Below are 13,437 nucleotides of genomic sequence, written 5' to 3' on the forward strand. Positions count from 1 at the left end.
ATCTTCCAGTTAGAGCAGTAACATGTTTATCAGATTCATCCTCAGGTTCACTTTCAGAATTGTCCTCATCCGACCAAGAAACAGACAACCCATTTTTTAGTTTCTTGAGATAGGTAGGACATTCAACTATAATGTGTCCAAAACCTTCACACCCATGACACTAGATTCCTTTACCTTGATTTGATCTCTCTATAGTTCTTGTTCTTCTCTGGAAGTCATTAGTTTTCTGATGTCAAGAGGGATGTTCTTGACATTGGGTCTTGACCTCCTATCAATTCTCTTAAGAATCTTGTTGAATTGTCTTCCTAGAAGCACTATAGCATTGGTCATTCCTACATCAGTATCTAAGTCACATTGGTTTTGTTCATCTTTAGTGTTGGATACAAATGATATGCTATTGGTTTTCTTTTCAGTTCTGTCACTAATACCAAACTCAAAAGTTTGGAGGGATCCCATAAGTTCATCTACTCTCATGGAGTTGATGTATTGAGCTTCCTCAATAGTTGTGACCTTCATGTCAAATTTTTTAGGTAGAGACCTTAGAATTTTTCTCACTAGTTTTTCTTCTGACATCCTTTCTCCTAAAGCACTAGATGAATTAACTATTGCAAGAATACTCATGTGAAAGTCATGGATATTTTCATCATCTTTCATCTTTAGATTCTCAAATCTGGTAGTGAGAAGCTGAAGTCTAGACATCTTTACTTTAGATATGCCTTCATGAGTAGTTTTGAGGATTCCCCAAGCTTATTTAGCTACAGTACAAGTATTAATGAGCCTGAATATATTTTTGTCCACCCCATTGAATATGGGATTAAGGGCTTTGAGGTTTCCAAGAGGCAATTCATTTTCTTCCTTGGATCAGTCCTCTTCAGGTTTCAGTTCTGTAGTGGCCTTTCCATCCTTGTCATTCACAACAGGATGTTCCCATCCTCTAATGACAACTTTCCATGTTCTGTTATCCGTGGATTTTAAGAAAGCCTAGCCATCCTTACCTTTTAGTAGTCATAGTTTGATCCATCTAAGATGAGGGGTCTGTTGATAAATCCTCTTTCCTTGTCCATGGAGCCAAAAAACATCTTCCCTGAATCTCACCCAAAAACAGAGTAGGATGCCTACTCTGATACCAATTGAAATTCTGGCAAGCAGATCCCTGATGTCGAACACGGTGTCACGACATCAGGGTCTGCACATTATCACACAATAAACAATAGTAGGAAAAATAAAATAGTATAATAGTAAATAACACAATCAATTGTTAACCTAGTTCGGTGCAACGTCACCTACATCTGGGGACTACCAAGCCAGGAAGGAAATCCACTATCACATAATTAGTTTGAAGTCTTGAACAACCTCAATGTTTACAAACTTCTCACCTAATCTCTACTTGTGGATGTTTCTATCTAGGGCATACCTAGATATGAGACCCCTCTCACTTCCCTCAACCATACGATAACACACAATAGAAAAAAAACACAATCCACTCTTACTTAAAAGCTCTTGGGGGATTGTTAATCACAACTCAAGACACCCAATCCAATTCAAGTATCAATGTGATACTCGAATGGCTCATACGAAGCACACACACGAAACTCTAATGATAACATAATACTGCACTACTTCGATCCCTTCCTAGGTTTAAAACTCCTTTATAAATAACAGTGAGACGCATGTGCTTCGTTATTTGATTTGCAACTGATCCAAGATCTCTTCTCAATCTTTTGAAGATACAATTCTTATTAAATCAAATGTTTTCTAAAATGTCTTGACATTGTTCCTTCGTGAACAAGTCAAGATACAATATTCTTCAATCACTGGAAAACACATAATAATATATAAGAACTAAATTTTTAGAGAATATGTAGATAAAACATAAAAGGAGACTAAATCTCACAACTAACTCAAGCTTGGCTACACTGAATGTTGAGGCAACATGTCAGGACATCTTGTTCAACATCTGTCAAATACTTGTTTTTCCAAAATGTAGTCAATCACCAAAAGACAAACCTAACAGGAATTATATGGAATGTTATGGTTATGTTACACAGTTCCAAATTATGACAACTACATTTCATTCATAAACTCATTACCCAAAAGTACATTTGTTCTGATATGTTCATAGGACACAAAAGTAATACTTCACTAATAACATCATATAACAAATATATTTCACTCATAAACTCATTATACAGAGGTGCATTTGTAAACCAAAGTCACCCAACATACATAATAGTGTTGACAAATACATTTCACATATGAAAGACGCATAAACTTATAGACAGATAAAATTTCAACCTAAAAATACTTTGTTACAAATATAATATTCAACACTAAGCTCAATATTCCAACCATAACGGACACTTTCAACCATCCTCTAGCGTGGATGATCTGATTCTTCAATTGGTAAATTTTATTCTTTTGCCTTTGAATCTTCAAATCCCTTTCACCAAAAATGTCGTCATCTAACAATTTGAAGAAATTACAATCCTTATTCATATGATTTATGTAATTTCTACACCCCCAAATTTCCCCCCAAAATTTACACAATTCATATCACACACAATACGAAGGAAACATTCGTCTTGGCAATAACACTCCTTCCTCTTGTTTCTACGAATAACCGACCCAGTTGTTCCAATGGAAGCACTGCTCGATAACTTTGACATTAGATAAGATTAAAACCTAGAAACCGAGACAAGATAAAATGAAAGTTCAACACAACCTTGATTTTAACGCAGACAAGAAAAACGATGAGATTGAGTAAGAAAGAATACACAACACAACTTGAATCAAATATGCACTAACACTTCCTAGAATCACGTTTGAATATCAAGAAAGAAATAATAAGCATGTTCGATACAAGTGAAATCCTTAAATAGTAGTTTTTTTTATCTTTTTGCTTAGTCATTACATAGTTGACACGCCAAGTTGGCAAATATTAACATTTTATCAACTAAACTAATGGAAGAGACCAATAATGCTAACATAACTAATATTAAGGGACCAAACTGTAACGTTTTTTATTAAGGGATTAAAGCGGAACTTAAAATTAACTTAAGGGATATGGTGACTAATTATCCCAATTATAATTAATTATTTTAATTTTTATATAGAAATATAAAAATCAAATTAAACTATTAATACGAAACAATTATCCATCATATAACTTTGTACATTATATATATATATATATATATATATATATATATATATATATATATATATATATATATATATATATATATATATATATATATATATATATATATATATATATATATATATATATATATATATATATATATATATATATATATATATATATATATATATATATATATAACCAAGTATTAAAGATTTAAAGATTTAACTTAAGGGACCTGTTGATTAAAGATTTAATTTCAAGACGATATCATCTGAATTTAAAAAAAAAAATCAAGTATTTCAATTTAATTTCTAAAATAACCATTATTTTATGTTATTTACCAAGATAACCATATTTCATGCACATATATAAAGCATGTGTCAGTTGGACTAGCGCATGCATTTTGTCATGGAGTATAGGCGACAATACCATTGATACATGCATGTAGTGAAATCAATGTAATTGGCGCATACTTGCTATATATCATGTGTATGCGCCATTGCATGTGGCAAGTGATATATATATATATATATATATATATATTTATATTTTATATTTTATACTTATAAATAAATAAAATAAATAGTTAAATAAAAAATAATTATTAATATTATGATATAAACTTAAAATATATAACAATTGACAAAAAATTAAAGATCTGTCCGATTGAAACGCTCCCTGTTCCACATCCCGATGCGTTAGTATGTCTTTGAGGTCTCCCACGATTTTCATGAGGTGTTTAGGGTCTTTGAGTGTTAACATGATGCAATGGTAGCTGGTGTGAAGGTCCGGTGGAATGTACATCGATATTTGATAAATTTGTTATCATTTCTCCCCAATAGCTGGAGGTGTTACCGCCAACGATGCCGCCGTAATTGAGTTCGGTGCCCATGTTTTCGTAGTTGGATCATTGTGGTATAAAGTCTAATAAATTAGAAGATTTAAAATAAACTTACTTTATTGTGTAAGGAAATGTGAATGACTTCTCGTTGACCGGGGCGAGTGACGATATTCTTGACCAACCCTATCCTTGTAGCAAATAGGCGCAAGAATAAAATGTACAAGTATTTTTTTTTTTGACATTTTTACACAACGAACTATATAGATGGGACAAAACAGTCGAACCCCAACTATATGTGTCTACTCTATTTATGTTTTGCAACGACAAATACATAATATTTACCCTATTACCGGCACTTTCAGGAAATAAAAATTACCAAAAAGAATCATAATACAACATCGATCTTTAATTATTTTTTCATACTCATAGATTCTTTGTTTAATGTTATACTTGAATAATACTATTTAAGATATTTTAAATTAATACCTTGACCCCTAGGTTAACCTGAAGTCTATCCCGTAATTGTGTCTTCACACAAAGGGGCATCCAACAATTCCTCACATATAGAGTTATCTTGGTTAACTCTACCATTTACGGCCTTACCATCGATAGATAGACCTAATAACATGTAGACGCCCTCAAGTGTGACGGTACACTCACCAAAAGAAAGGTGAAATGTGTGGGTCACATGTCTCCATCTTTCTAACAAAGCAAGAATAAATTTGTAGTCAACTGAGTATGAGACTATGTTGAGTAGATTACCAAAACCGCATCCTCAAGACATGGTTCTATCAAAGAATCGTGTGGTGCATATTCATGTACACGATATCGAAATCTCTTTGGGTCCTAACTTAAGATAATTAAGAAATAAGCAAGAATAAGTAGTAAACAATAGAGACATTTTGTTAGGAAATAAGTAAGAATGAGTAATAAATAATAGAGACATTCTTTGGCATAATGAAATAATACGAAGAAAGAAAAATGATCGCCCAAATAACACCCGTATTCGAACCGAAATGGATACGACGAACGCAATGGTTAGATTATGTAGTTCATATCGTCAACCCGATCATAATCGTACTAATTGTCACAGTGTCGGAACAAACACAATGAGATAATTTTAATTATAACTATTTTGCTTTATATTAAGAACAACATTCATTTCATATGATAAGCAGAACAAATACAATAATTAAACAACAACACAAGAAACTAAAACAAATAAAATAACATCACAAACAAATACAACACATAAACAACATAACTATGCGATTACAATCATCAAAACAATTTTGTGAGAAGTATACATCATCCTGTGAACGTCTCTGTCAGTTTTAATATTGACTCAGAAACGAACTCTCCATTTTGGTTGAACGTCGTATCAATCCATTGAATTCTTTTGATCCTTTCATCGTCTGCAATTTCTCCATCTAACCAACGGTTCAAGGTCCTGTTAAGATATTTGAACATATTTACATTCCAAAGTCGGATATTCATCGGAGGTTGCAATGCAGAAAAGATTAAATCGACATTTCTCTTGTGAATATAAGGGCACAAGTATGAATATGAAGACATTTTAAAGAAAATTGAAGAAGATTGAAGAAAAATGGAAGGAGAGGGTAATGAGTTGTGTGAAAAATTATGGAAAGATGATGCTGTGTATTTATAAATGGAGTGGTGAAGCAGTAGTCACATGCATTTGCGCACACATAGAGTGGACTATGCATGCGCCATTGCATGTGACGCCTACACATGCATCCATCATTCATCCGTCACTCCAACTGGCGCCTTGGCCATGGATGTGCAAGTACATGTGAGGCTAATGAATAAATTTTTTATTAAATGCGTTAATGTAACTGGCGCGTAGGTCAAATGTTTCTTGAAAAATAGTTATTTTGATAAATATTTTGAAAAAATAATTATTTTAGAATTTTATTTAAAAAAAAAATTCATATCATCTATTTATATATTTATAAATCAATATTTTTTTAAAATATATTAAAAAAATAAATAACTTTTCACTTTTTAGAATGGACGAAATTTTAAGAGGTGGTTTAAAAAAAAATAAAAAATAGACACGCAAAAGAATGAAACGACATTAGTATGGTAGTTTTGTGACCGTGGATCCCTCGATCTGAATAAACCCTCATTGGGATTCTCTTCACTTGCGGCAGCGACTCACACAGAAAGAGAGAAAAATCAAATCAGAGCTTTCTTCAATTCAATTCAATGGAGAAAGGAAAGGGTGCGACGGGATCATCTGGAAGAAGATGGGCCGTTGATTTCTCCGATAATTCCACTTCTCGCGATATTCTCGATCCTCCTGGTTTCTCACGCGCTTCCCTCGATCAAGACGATTCAACTCTTAGTCGCCAGAAGAAGGATGCTGAATCCAGTTGGAAGTCTCAGGTTCAAACATTTTCTTTCAATTGTATTGTTCTTGTTCAAAACCCTAAATTGATTCTGATTTTGTTGAATTGTTATGTATTTGGAAACAGAAAGCTTGGGAAGTTGCACAAGCCCCTTTTAAGAATTTGTTAATGATGGGGTTCATGATGTGGATGGCTGGTAACACTGTTCACCTGTTTAGTATTGGTATTACCTTCTCAGCTCTTTGGCAACCCATTAGTGCCTTACAAACTGTTGGAAAGAGTATGCTTTCTCTCTCTTTCTCTATCTCCTTTATAACTTGGTGTTTTTATAGATTCTGGGGTTGTTTATATCATGGATGGAATTGTCCTGTTGGGATAAACAACTAATTAAGCACTTATATCATAAGTATTGTGCTTATGTATAAGCTATTTCTAAAATAAGTTAATATTTTCATGAATGGTGTCTTTTCATAAGCTATCATGGAGAGCTTATGTATATACGGCGAAAACAACTTATGAACATGTACTTCAGTGTTTCCACAATCTCTTTCAAATAGTCTCATTATTGCTTCTGCTAGTAGTAAGCTCAAATGAGTCAATTTAGTATCAATTTAATATGCATTTGTTGAAAAGAATCATTGATCTTAGATAATCTCAGTTCCCTTCTCTTTTGGTTTGTCGTAACTCATAAGTGAATTGATCTGATGGAAGTGTATGGTATGTTTGGTACTGCGTCTCCATTATATTTGTCGTGTGCCTAGGTGCTTTCATTATGAAATTTGTGAAACTATCTTTTCTAGCCTTGGCTTAATTGTATGCCAGAGTGTTTTTCGATGTGGTTCCAATCAACCTTGTAATCATGTGTTTGGATGAACTTATTCAAAAACTAATTTTAATCAAACACTTTATTTTAAATTGCGGTCTGCAATGTTAAGGCTTTTTTAGGGCCTTCGCAATTGGAATTGCGGATGCGTCAATTGCATTTGTATGCAATTTCAAGAATTGTGACACAACTGTGATCACAGTTTAAAACCTTAACCAAAAGCTTCTAAGACATTGAGTGCTTTTGAAGAGAAAAAAGAAACAGTTGTCTCTCTGCCCAAAAAAAGCCTTGTCAAACATGCTATTAGTTTTTCGATTAACTTGTAGTCTTCATCTACATGTTTCAGCTTGTTCTGTGATCATTTATGTATGCTTATTATTAATTTTCTTGTTTTGCAGTGTTTGAACCTTACAAAGATGCCAAAGTGGAGCTTCTTGGGCCTAAGTTGTTATTCATTGCCCTTAATTTGGGAGGCATGGCACTAGGTGTTTGGAAGGTAATATGTGTATTCATATTGTGCCTTGACACAAAAATGAGTTAAATTGCTTGTAAACTCTTTTGGTTCTTTTTGCAAGTCTTTCTGAGTTAAATTGCTAGAACGAGTAAGTTAACTTTGAAAAAATTGGCAAACTCTTGATTTTAGCGGTGAATTTACAAACCTAGGTATACATGGTTTGCTTACCTCAAAATTTACAGTTTTGGTTCATTTTGTTGGATACTTGGATTTTGTTAAATTGCTTATGTTCTTCAATTACCAATATATTTTGGTTTAGGAAACCAATTTAATGTTGCCATAAGTTTATCTAGATTCTCAAGTTTGACAATCTTGGTGCCATTTACTTGTTATTTTCCCTCTTATTCATGTGCGTGTCCTCTTCTACAGCTCAATTCATTGGGACTGCTTCCAACTCACACATCAGATTGGGTGTCGTCCCTAGCACCTGCTCAGGTTTGAACTTTTTTTTCTATATATAATATACAAGTGCATGATAAACTTTTCTTTTTTAATAAATTGAAGATTATCTTGTGGGCTTCAAGGTATTATGACAAAACCGTGAAGCATTTTCTAGCTCCTCTTGATTAAATGAATTAATTCAACACTTTGTTGCTTTATTTTATTGAGCTGCGGCTACATGTTTTATAAGTCTGAATTCAATTTGATAAATAGTTATAATCTTATCACTCTCATCTTGTAAAGTTGATGGTGGAAGCTTAATAGGCACCTGTATTGACAAGAACTGGAAAGGGATTCATTATCTCTTATGCTTGATATATAAGGAGATGATTTAAGTTTACTGACTACTATCCCAATAATCTCCATTTTTGACGACTCCTAGTCCTAACTAATCACTGCTGCAAGAAATTGTTTTGACTATAACCCACTTATTGTCTTAGTATTCATTGATTTGTGTATTCATATCCCTAACCTTATTTTGTTGCTGAAGCCTATTCCTAGCAATACTTCTGCAAATGATCCAATCTTTGTCCTCAAGGTTAAGGTCTTGAAACTGGTCATAAATAGTAAATCTGTCCTCCAAAGTAGCGTTTTTTTACCATGCATTTCCTGCCATTACACGAAAATCCACAGCTATGGTAGCCAACTAATTAGGAAATAATAACAATATCCATGAAATTTAGGGTGGGTCTGAGCTTGTGTAGGTAACTAGAGTTGGGAAGCACTTCGTCCCACTTAGCAGAGAACCAAATAGGGATGATAATAACAGACAGCTAATTTTGAACACAAATGACTAGGCGTTGTTCCATGGCAGTGGGGCCTTATTTTCATATAGGCCCAATCTTGTTGAATACTAGAGGGTTTCATGTGAGCATTAGCCTAATGGGTCATATGGGACTGAGCTCTGTCAAGATGGAACTTGATCTTCCTTGAGGATTCATCTTTATCCATCAAATCTCGGGTCATTGCATCTTCTAATATTCCCCCTGGTATGAACTTTGGCAGTGATGGTGGGGGCATCCAATGCCACCTTAACAAGACAGCAGTTTGCTGCACTCTTGTAACTGGTTGTACTGGTATTTGCCCCAATGTAGAACCTCGTACCAGGCCCTCCTCTGTTCTTCAATGAAGTAACAGTCAAGTTCCCTCCAGGGTACATTTTATAACTTTTTGTCTGGCCATCCATTTAAGGATGATAGGTCATGCTCATATGCATCAAGCAACAGTGTCTTTCAACCTAAAACTGTTCTGCCAAAAACTCTTAAGTTAATTAACACTTAGAATTGAACTAGTCTATATTGAGCTTAACTCACTTACAAAATTGCTTCATTGTAAGCTCCGGGAGACTCACATGGAGTTGACTCATCGGGGTTAGAACTAGGGGTGTTCGTGGTGCGGTTTGGGCGGTTTTGGCGATAAAAATCATCCGAACCGCAAGAGAAAAAAGCATGCGGTTTGGTTTGGTTCGGTTGGCTTTTAGAAATAAAACCAAACCAAACCAATGCGGTTTGGGTTGGTTCGGTTTTTTATAATATTTTTATTGTGCCATACATACACCTATAGAGAACAACATAACTTTGTATTTAGTCATTCATACATGACTAAATAACATCAAAACTTATCATATTTAGACAAAAATGTTTCATTCAATATACAAAAAATTAGATTAGACAAAAGTGGAATAAAAAACATATATAAATAGTAGCATAAAATAATATCAAAGACATTATAATAAAACATAAAAAACATATGAGATGAGAGATTAGAGAAGATGAAAAAAAGAACATAAGAGATGCGAGATTGAGAAGAAAGGTGCGATAAAAATATAATTAAAAGAGAAAATAGTAACATAAAAGATGAAAAAGAAAGAACATAAGAGATGATTTATTAGAGTAGAATAGGCGAAACCTACATGGAAAAGAAGACGAGAAGAATGTGTGATACTACAATGAGAGATTTAAGAAGGTTGAAATTGAAACCCTAAGCGTGAGTAAGAGAAAATCGTTTGTAATTGTAAGGTTAAGGCATACTAGGTTTGATGTTGTTTGTAATTGTAAGGTTAAGGCATACTAGGTTTGATGTTGTTTGTAATTGTAAGGTTAAGGCATACTAGGTTTGATGTTTTGGTTGGATGTGGGATAAGTAAAATTTGGGTTGTAACATAATGCGGTTTGGCTTGGTTTAGTTCGGTTTGCAAAATACAAACCGCAAACCAAACCAAACCGTGCGGTTTTATTAAAAAATGATCCAAATGAATCCGAATCAAATGCGGTTAATTGCGGTTTCGGTTTGGTTTGGTTTGCGGTTCTCTATTGGGTTGGTTTGGTTTTGAACACCCCTAGTTAGAACATTTGAAAACACCTTTAATAATTTTGTAGCCTCCTTTATCTTAATGGAGTATATAAAACATTTCAAACGCAACATCCTCATCTCTAATGCACTTAGTTTATTTTCATGTTGGTTCTTTATAGCCCCACATTCTGTCCTGTACAACATTGTCGGTCTTGTATCTATCGAATAAAATTTTCCCTTCAGTTTGAGCGGTATTTTTCATATCGCATAGAACACTTGAGACTCTCCTCCATTTCAATCACCCACATAATTATTGCAATGCTATTACAAACTCGTGCTGTGATTCCGGTATATAAAATAAACTTGTGACCACTTTTTAATTTCAGAAATGATACTTGATTTTAAAATTATTTCTATAACTGGTTTTATCGACCTAAAAAAATCTATAACTTATTAGCATCTCTCTTTACTTCATCCTTTTGTGATTTTCATGAGCTGCAGCAATGCCTGTGTTTTCTCTGCTTTTTGTGCTCATGACCTTTACATTTTATGTATCTTCAGGAGGTGGAATACTCAGGTGGTGGTCTAAATTTTGGTTGATGCTCTAGTTCTTTCCTTTTTGGTGGCTTCACTTGAGGAAATTAAGGATTTGACGCAGTTAGAATGTTGTAACAGTCACCAATATTAAACTGGGTTTTTAGTAAGACTAAAAGTGCTCTGAATAACATTTCTATTTGTATTTAAATTATAGTATTTGCACATTATATATCTCTATCTCTTCTTCAAATCTGATGTAAAGGAAAATGGCATACTAGAATCTCCCTTTCAATGAAACATCTAAACTTTTGATTTCTTTTAAATGCATTTTTTGTAGACAAATAATAGCGATTAAATTGTTAGCATCCTTCTTTCAAATGCTTATATTGATTAACCTGTAACCCTCCAATTACAAAGTAGGTAGGCATTGCATCATATGGTTTAAACTAATGATTGACCAATTGTGAATCTTTGGTCATGGAATTGAGTTATGGCAACGACATTATTTACCATGAACAAGATTAGGTTTGTTGGTTGGTGGTAGATTCCATGACTATAATATGATGATTTGCAATTGCGATTGTCATGGTTTTTCAACAATCATATTTTGAATGTCTTGGAATCTGAAATTGTAAATTGATCCCGATTAATTCTCCAACCACATCACTAGTAATTACAATTTGTCTCCGTTAAGAGTCCCACATCGGATATTATATGACATACACATGTGTTTATAAGTGGGGATAATCTTCACTCTTTCAACCGGTTTTGTAGGGTTGGGTTAGATCCAATCACATTTCTTAACATGATATCAGAATCTTGTTTGAGATCTGGTAGGTCACCTACGTGTTTTAAGAGTCCTACATCTGATAATATTTGACATGAGTATGTGTTTATAAGTTGGAACGATTCTCACCTTATTAGTCGGTTTAGTAGGGTTGAGTTACATTCAATCACATTTCTTAATATGGTATCAGAGCCTAGTTTGAAGATCGGGTGAACCACCTACAATGGGGTTTTCGCTATCAGACCATCCATCATTTATTTTCATGCTCTAGATGTCTAGTCCTGGGTGTGAGAGAGTGTGTTAAGAATTCCACATAAGATAATATATGATATGAACATGTGTTTATAAGTGGTGGAAGTCCTCACTCTACCAACTGATTTTAATCGATTTTGTAGGGTTGAATTAGGTCAAGTGGTGGAAGTCCTCACTCTGCCAACTGATTTTAATCGATTTTGTAGGGTTGAGTTAGGTCAAATCATATTTCTTAACATGATATCAAGAGTCTCGTTTAAGATCCGGTGGACTACCTATTATGATTTCCGCTATTGGGTCATCCACCATTTATTTCCACACTCCAATTGTCTAGTCATGAGCGTGAGAGAGTTTGTTAAGAGTCTCACATCGGATAACATATGGCCTAAACATATGTTTATAAGTAAGGGTAATCCTCACTCTACCAATCCATTTTGTAGAGTTGAGTTATGCCCAACCACATTTCTTAACCATCTCTATGCAATTGTTTTGGATATCTTCTTAAATTTGAATTCTCATCTTAATATCCATACAAAGGAGGATATCCTTTTTAGAATGTTCTAAGTAATTAGTTACAAAACATCGTCATTTTGGAGGTGAAAGTTTTACGACTTATTCTTATATTTTTTAAAGATTTTTCTCTACTTTAAGGTGTTTGACCATTTCTATCGAATTTATTTTCTATACAATATGATTTACATGTCCAAATTATTTAAATTTATTTTCTATATTTATTTTATTTAATTATAGATGTATCTCAATATTCTTTAGTATTTTCATTTTTTATTTTATATCGTATAATCTTATTACATATTCAACACAATATTCTCAAATCTATATCATTACAACTCTATATTCTTAATGTATATTAAGAAAAACAAGTTATACATAATGATTATGTTTGACATTCACATATTTTCATAATGATTATCACTTGGATATTGGGATTAAACCCCTTTGCAGCTATATTTTCATCCAAAAATTAATAAAACTACTCCAACAGGATTTGATCACACAAATTTGACATTTAGGGATTCAACCCCTTGCAGCCACATTTTCATCCAAAAATCAATAAAACTAGTTCAGTATGATTTGATTACACAAACTTAACATTTAGGAATTCAACCCCTTGCAGTCACATTTTCATCCAAAAATTAATAAAAAGGTAATTTTTTCAAAGAAATACTTCAGCAAGACAAATCTGACATTTTATATACTAAGTGCTTACCACTAGACCAAACCATTCATTTGTCTTACTTTGCACAATTAATCCATGTAAATAAAATATGTTATTTAAAATAGTATACTATATCTATTTTTCATTAAAATAATGTTTTTGGGACCATGTTCAACGCGACTCCACCATTGTAGCTTATAAGTTTATATGACAATAAAAGATTTATTTGATTAATAATTTTTTTATCATGAGTTTT

At 33.2% G+C, this 13,437-nt stretch overlaps 1 protein-coding gene across 1 annotated transcript; it reads left to right on the top strand.

Moving 5' to 3' along the window:
* Positions 1-6,039: 6,039 nt before the first annotated feature.
* Positions 6,040-11,288, top strand: LOC127091166 (uncharacterized). The gene is made up of 5 exons (XM_051029724.1): positions 6,040-6,395; positions 6,485-6,638; positions 7,580-7,677; positions 8,065-8,130; positions 10,990-11,288. Exons 1-5 carry the CDS (start codon positions 6,216-6,218, stop codon positions 11,026-11,028), a joined length of 537 nt encoding a protein of 178 aa, XP_050885681.1. The 5' UTR covers positions 6,040-6,215; the 3' UTR covers positions 11,029-11,288.
* The last annotated feature ends 2,149 nt before the right edge of the window (positions 11,289-13,437 follow it).

The sequence above is a fragment of the Lathyrus oleraceus genome, chromosome 6 (assembly GCF_024323335.1).
Source record: "Lathyrus oleraceus cultivar Zhongwan6 chromosome 6, CAAS_Psat_ZW6_1.0, whole genome shotgun sequence".
Classification (NCBI taxonomy): domain Eukaryota; kingdom Viridiplantae; phylum Streptophyta; class Magnoliopsida; order Fabales; family Fabaceae; genus Lathyrus; species Lathyrus oleraceus.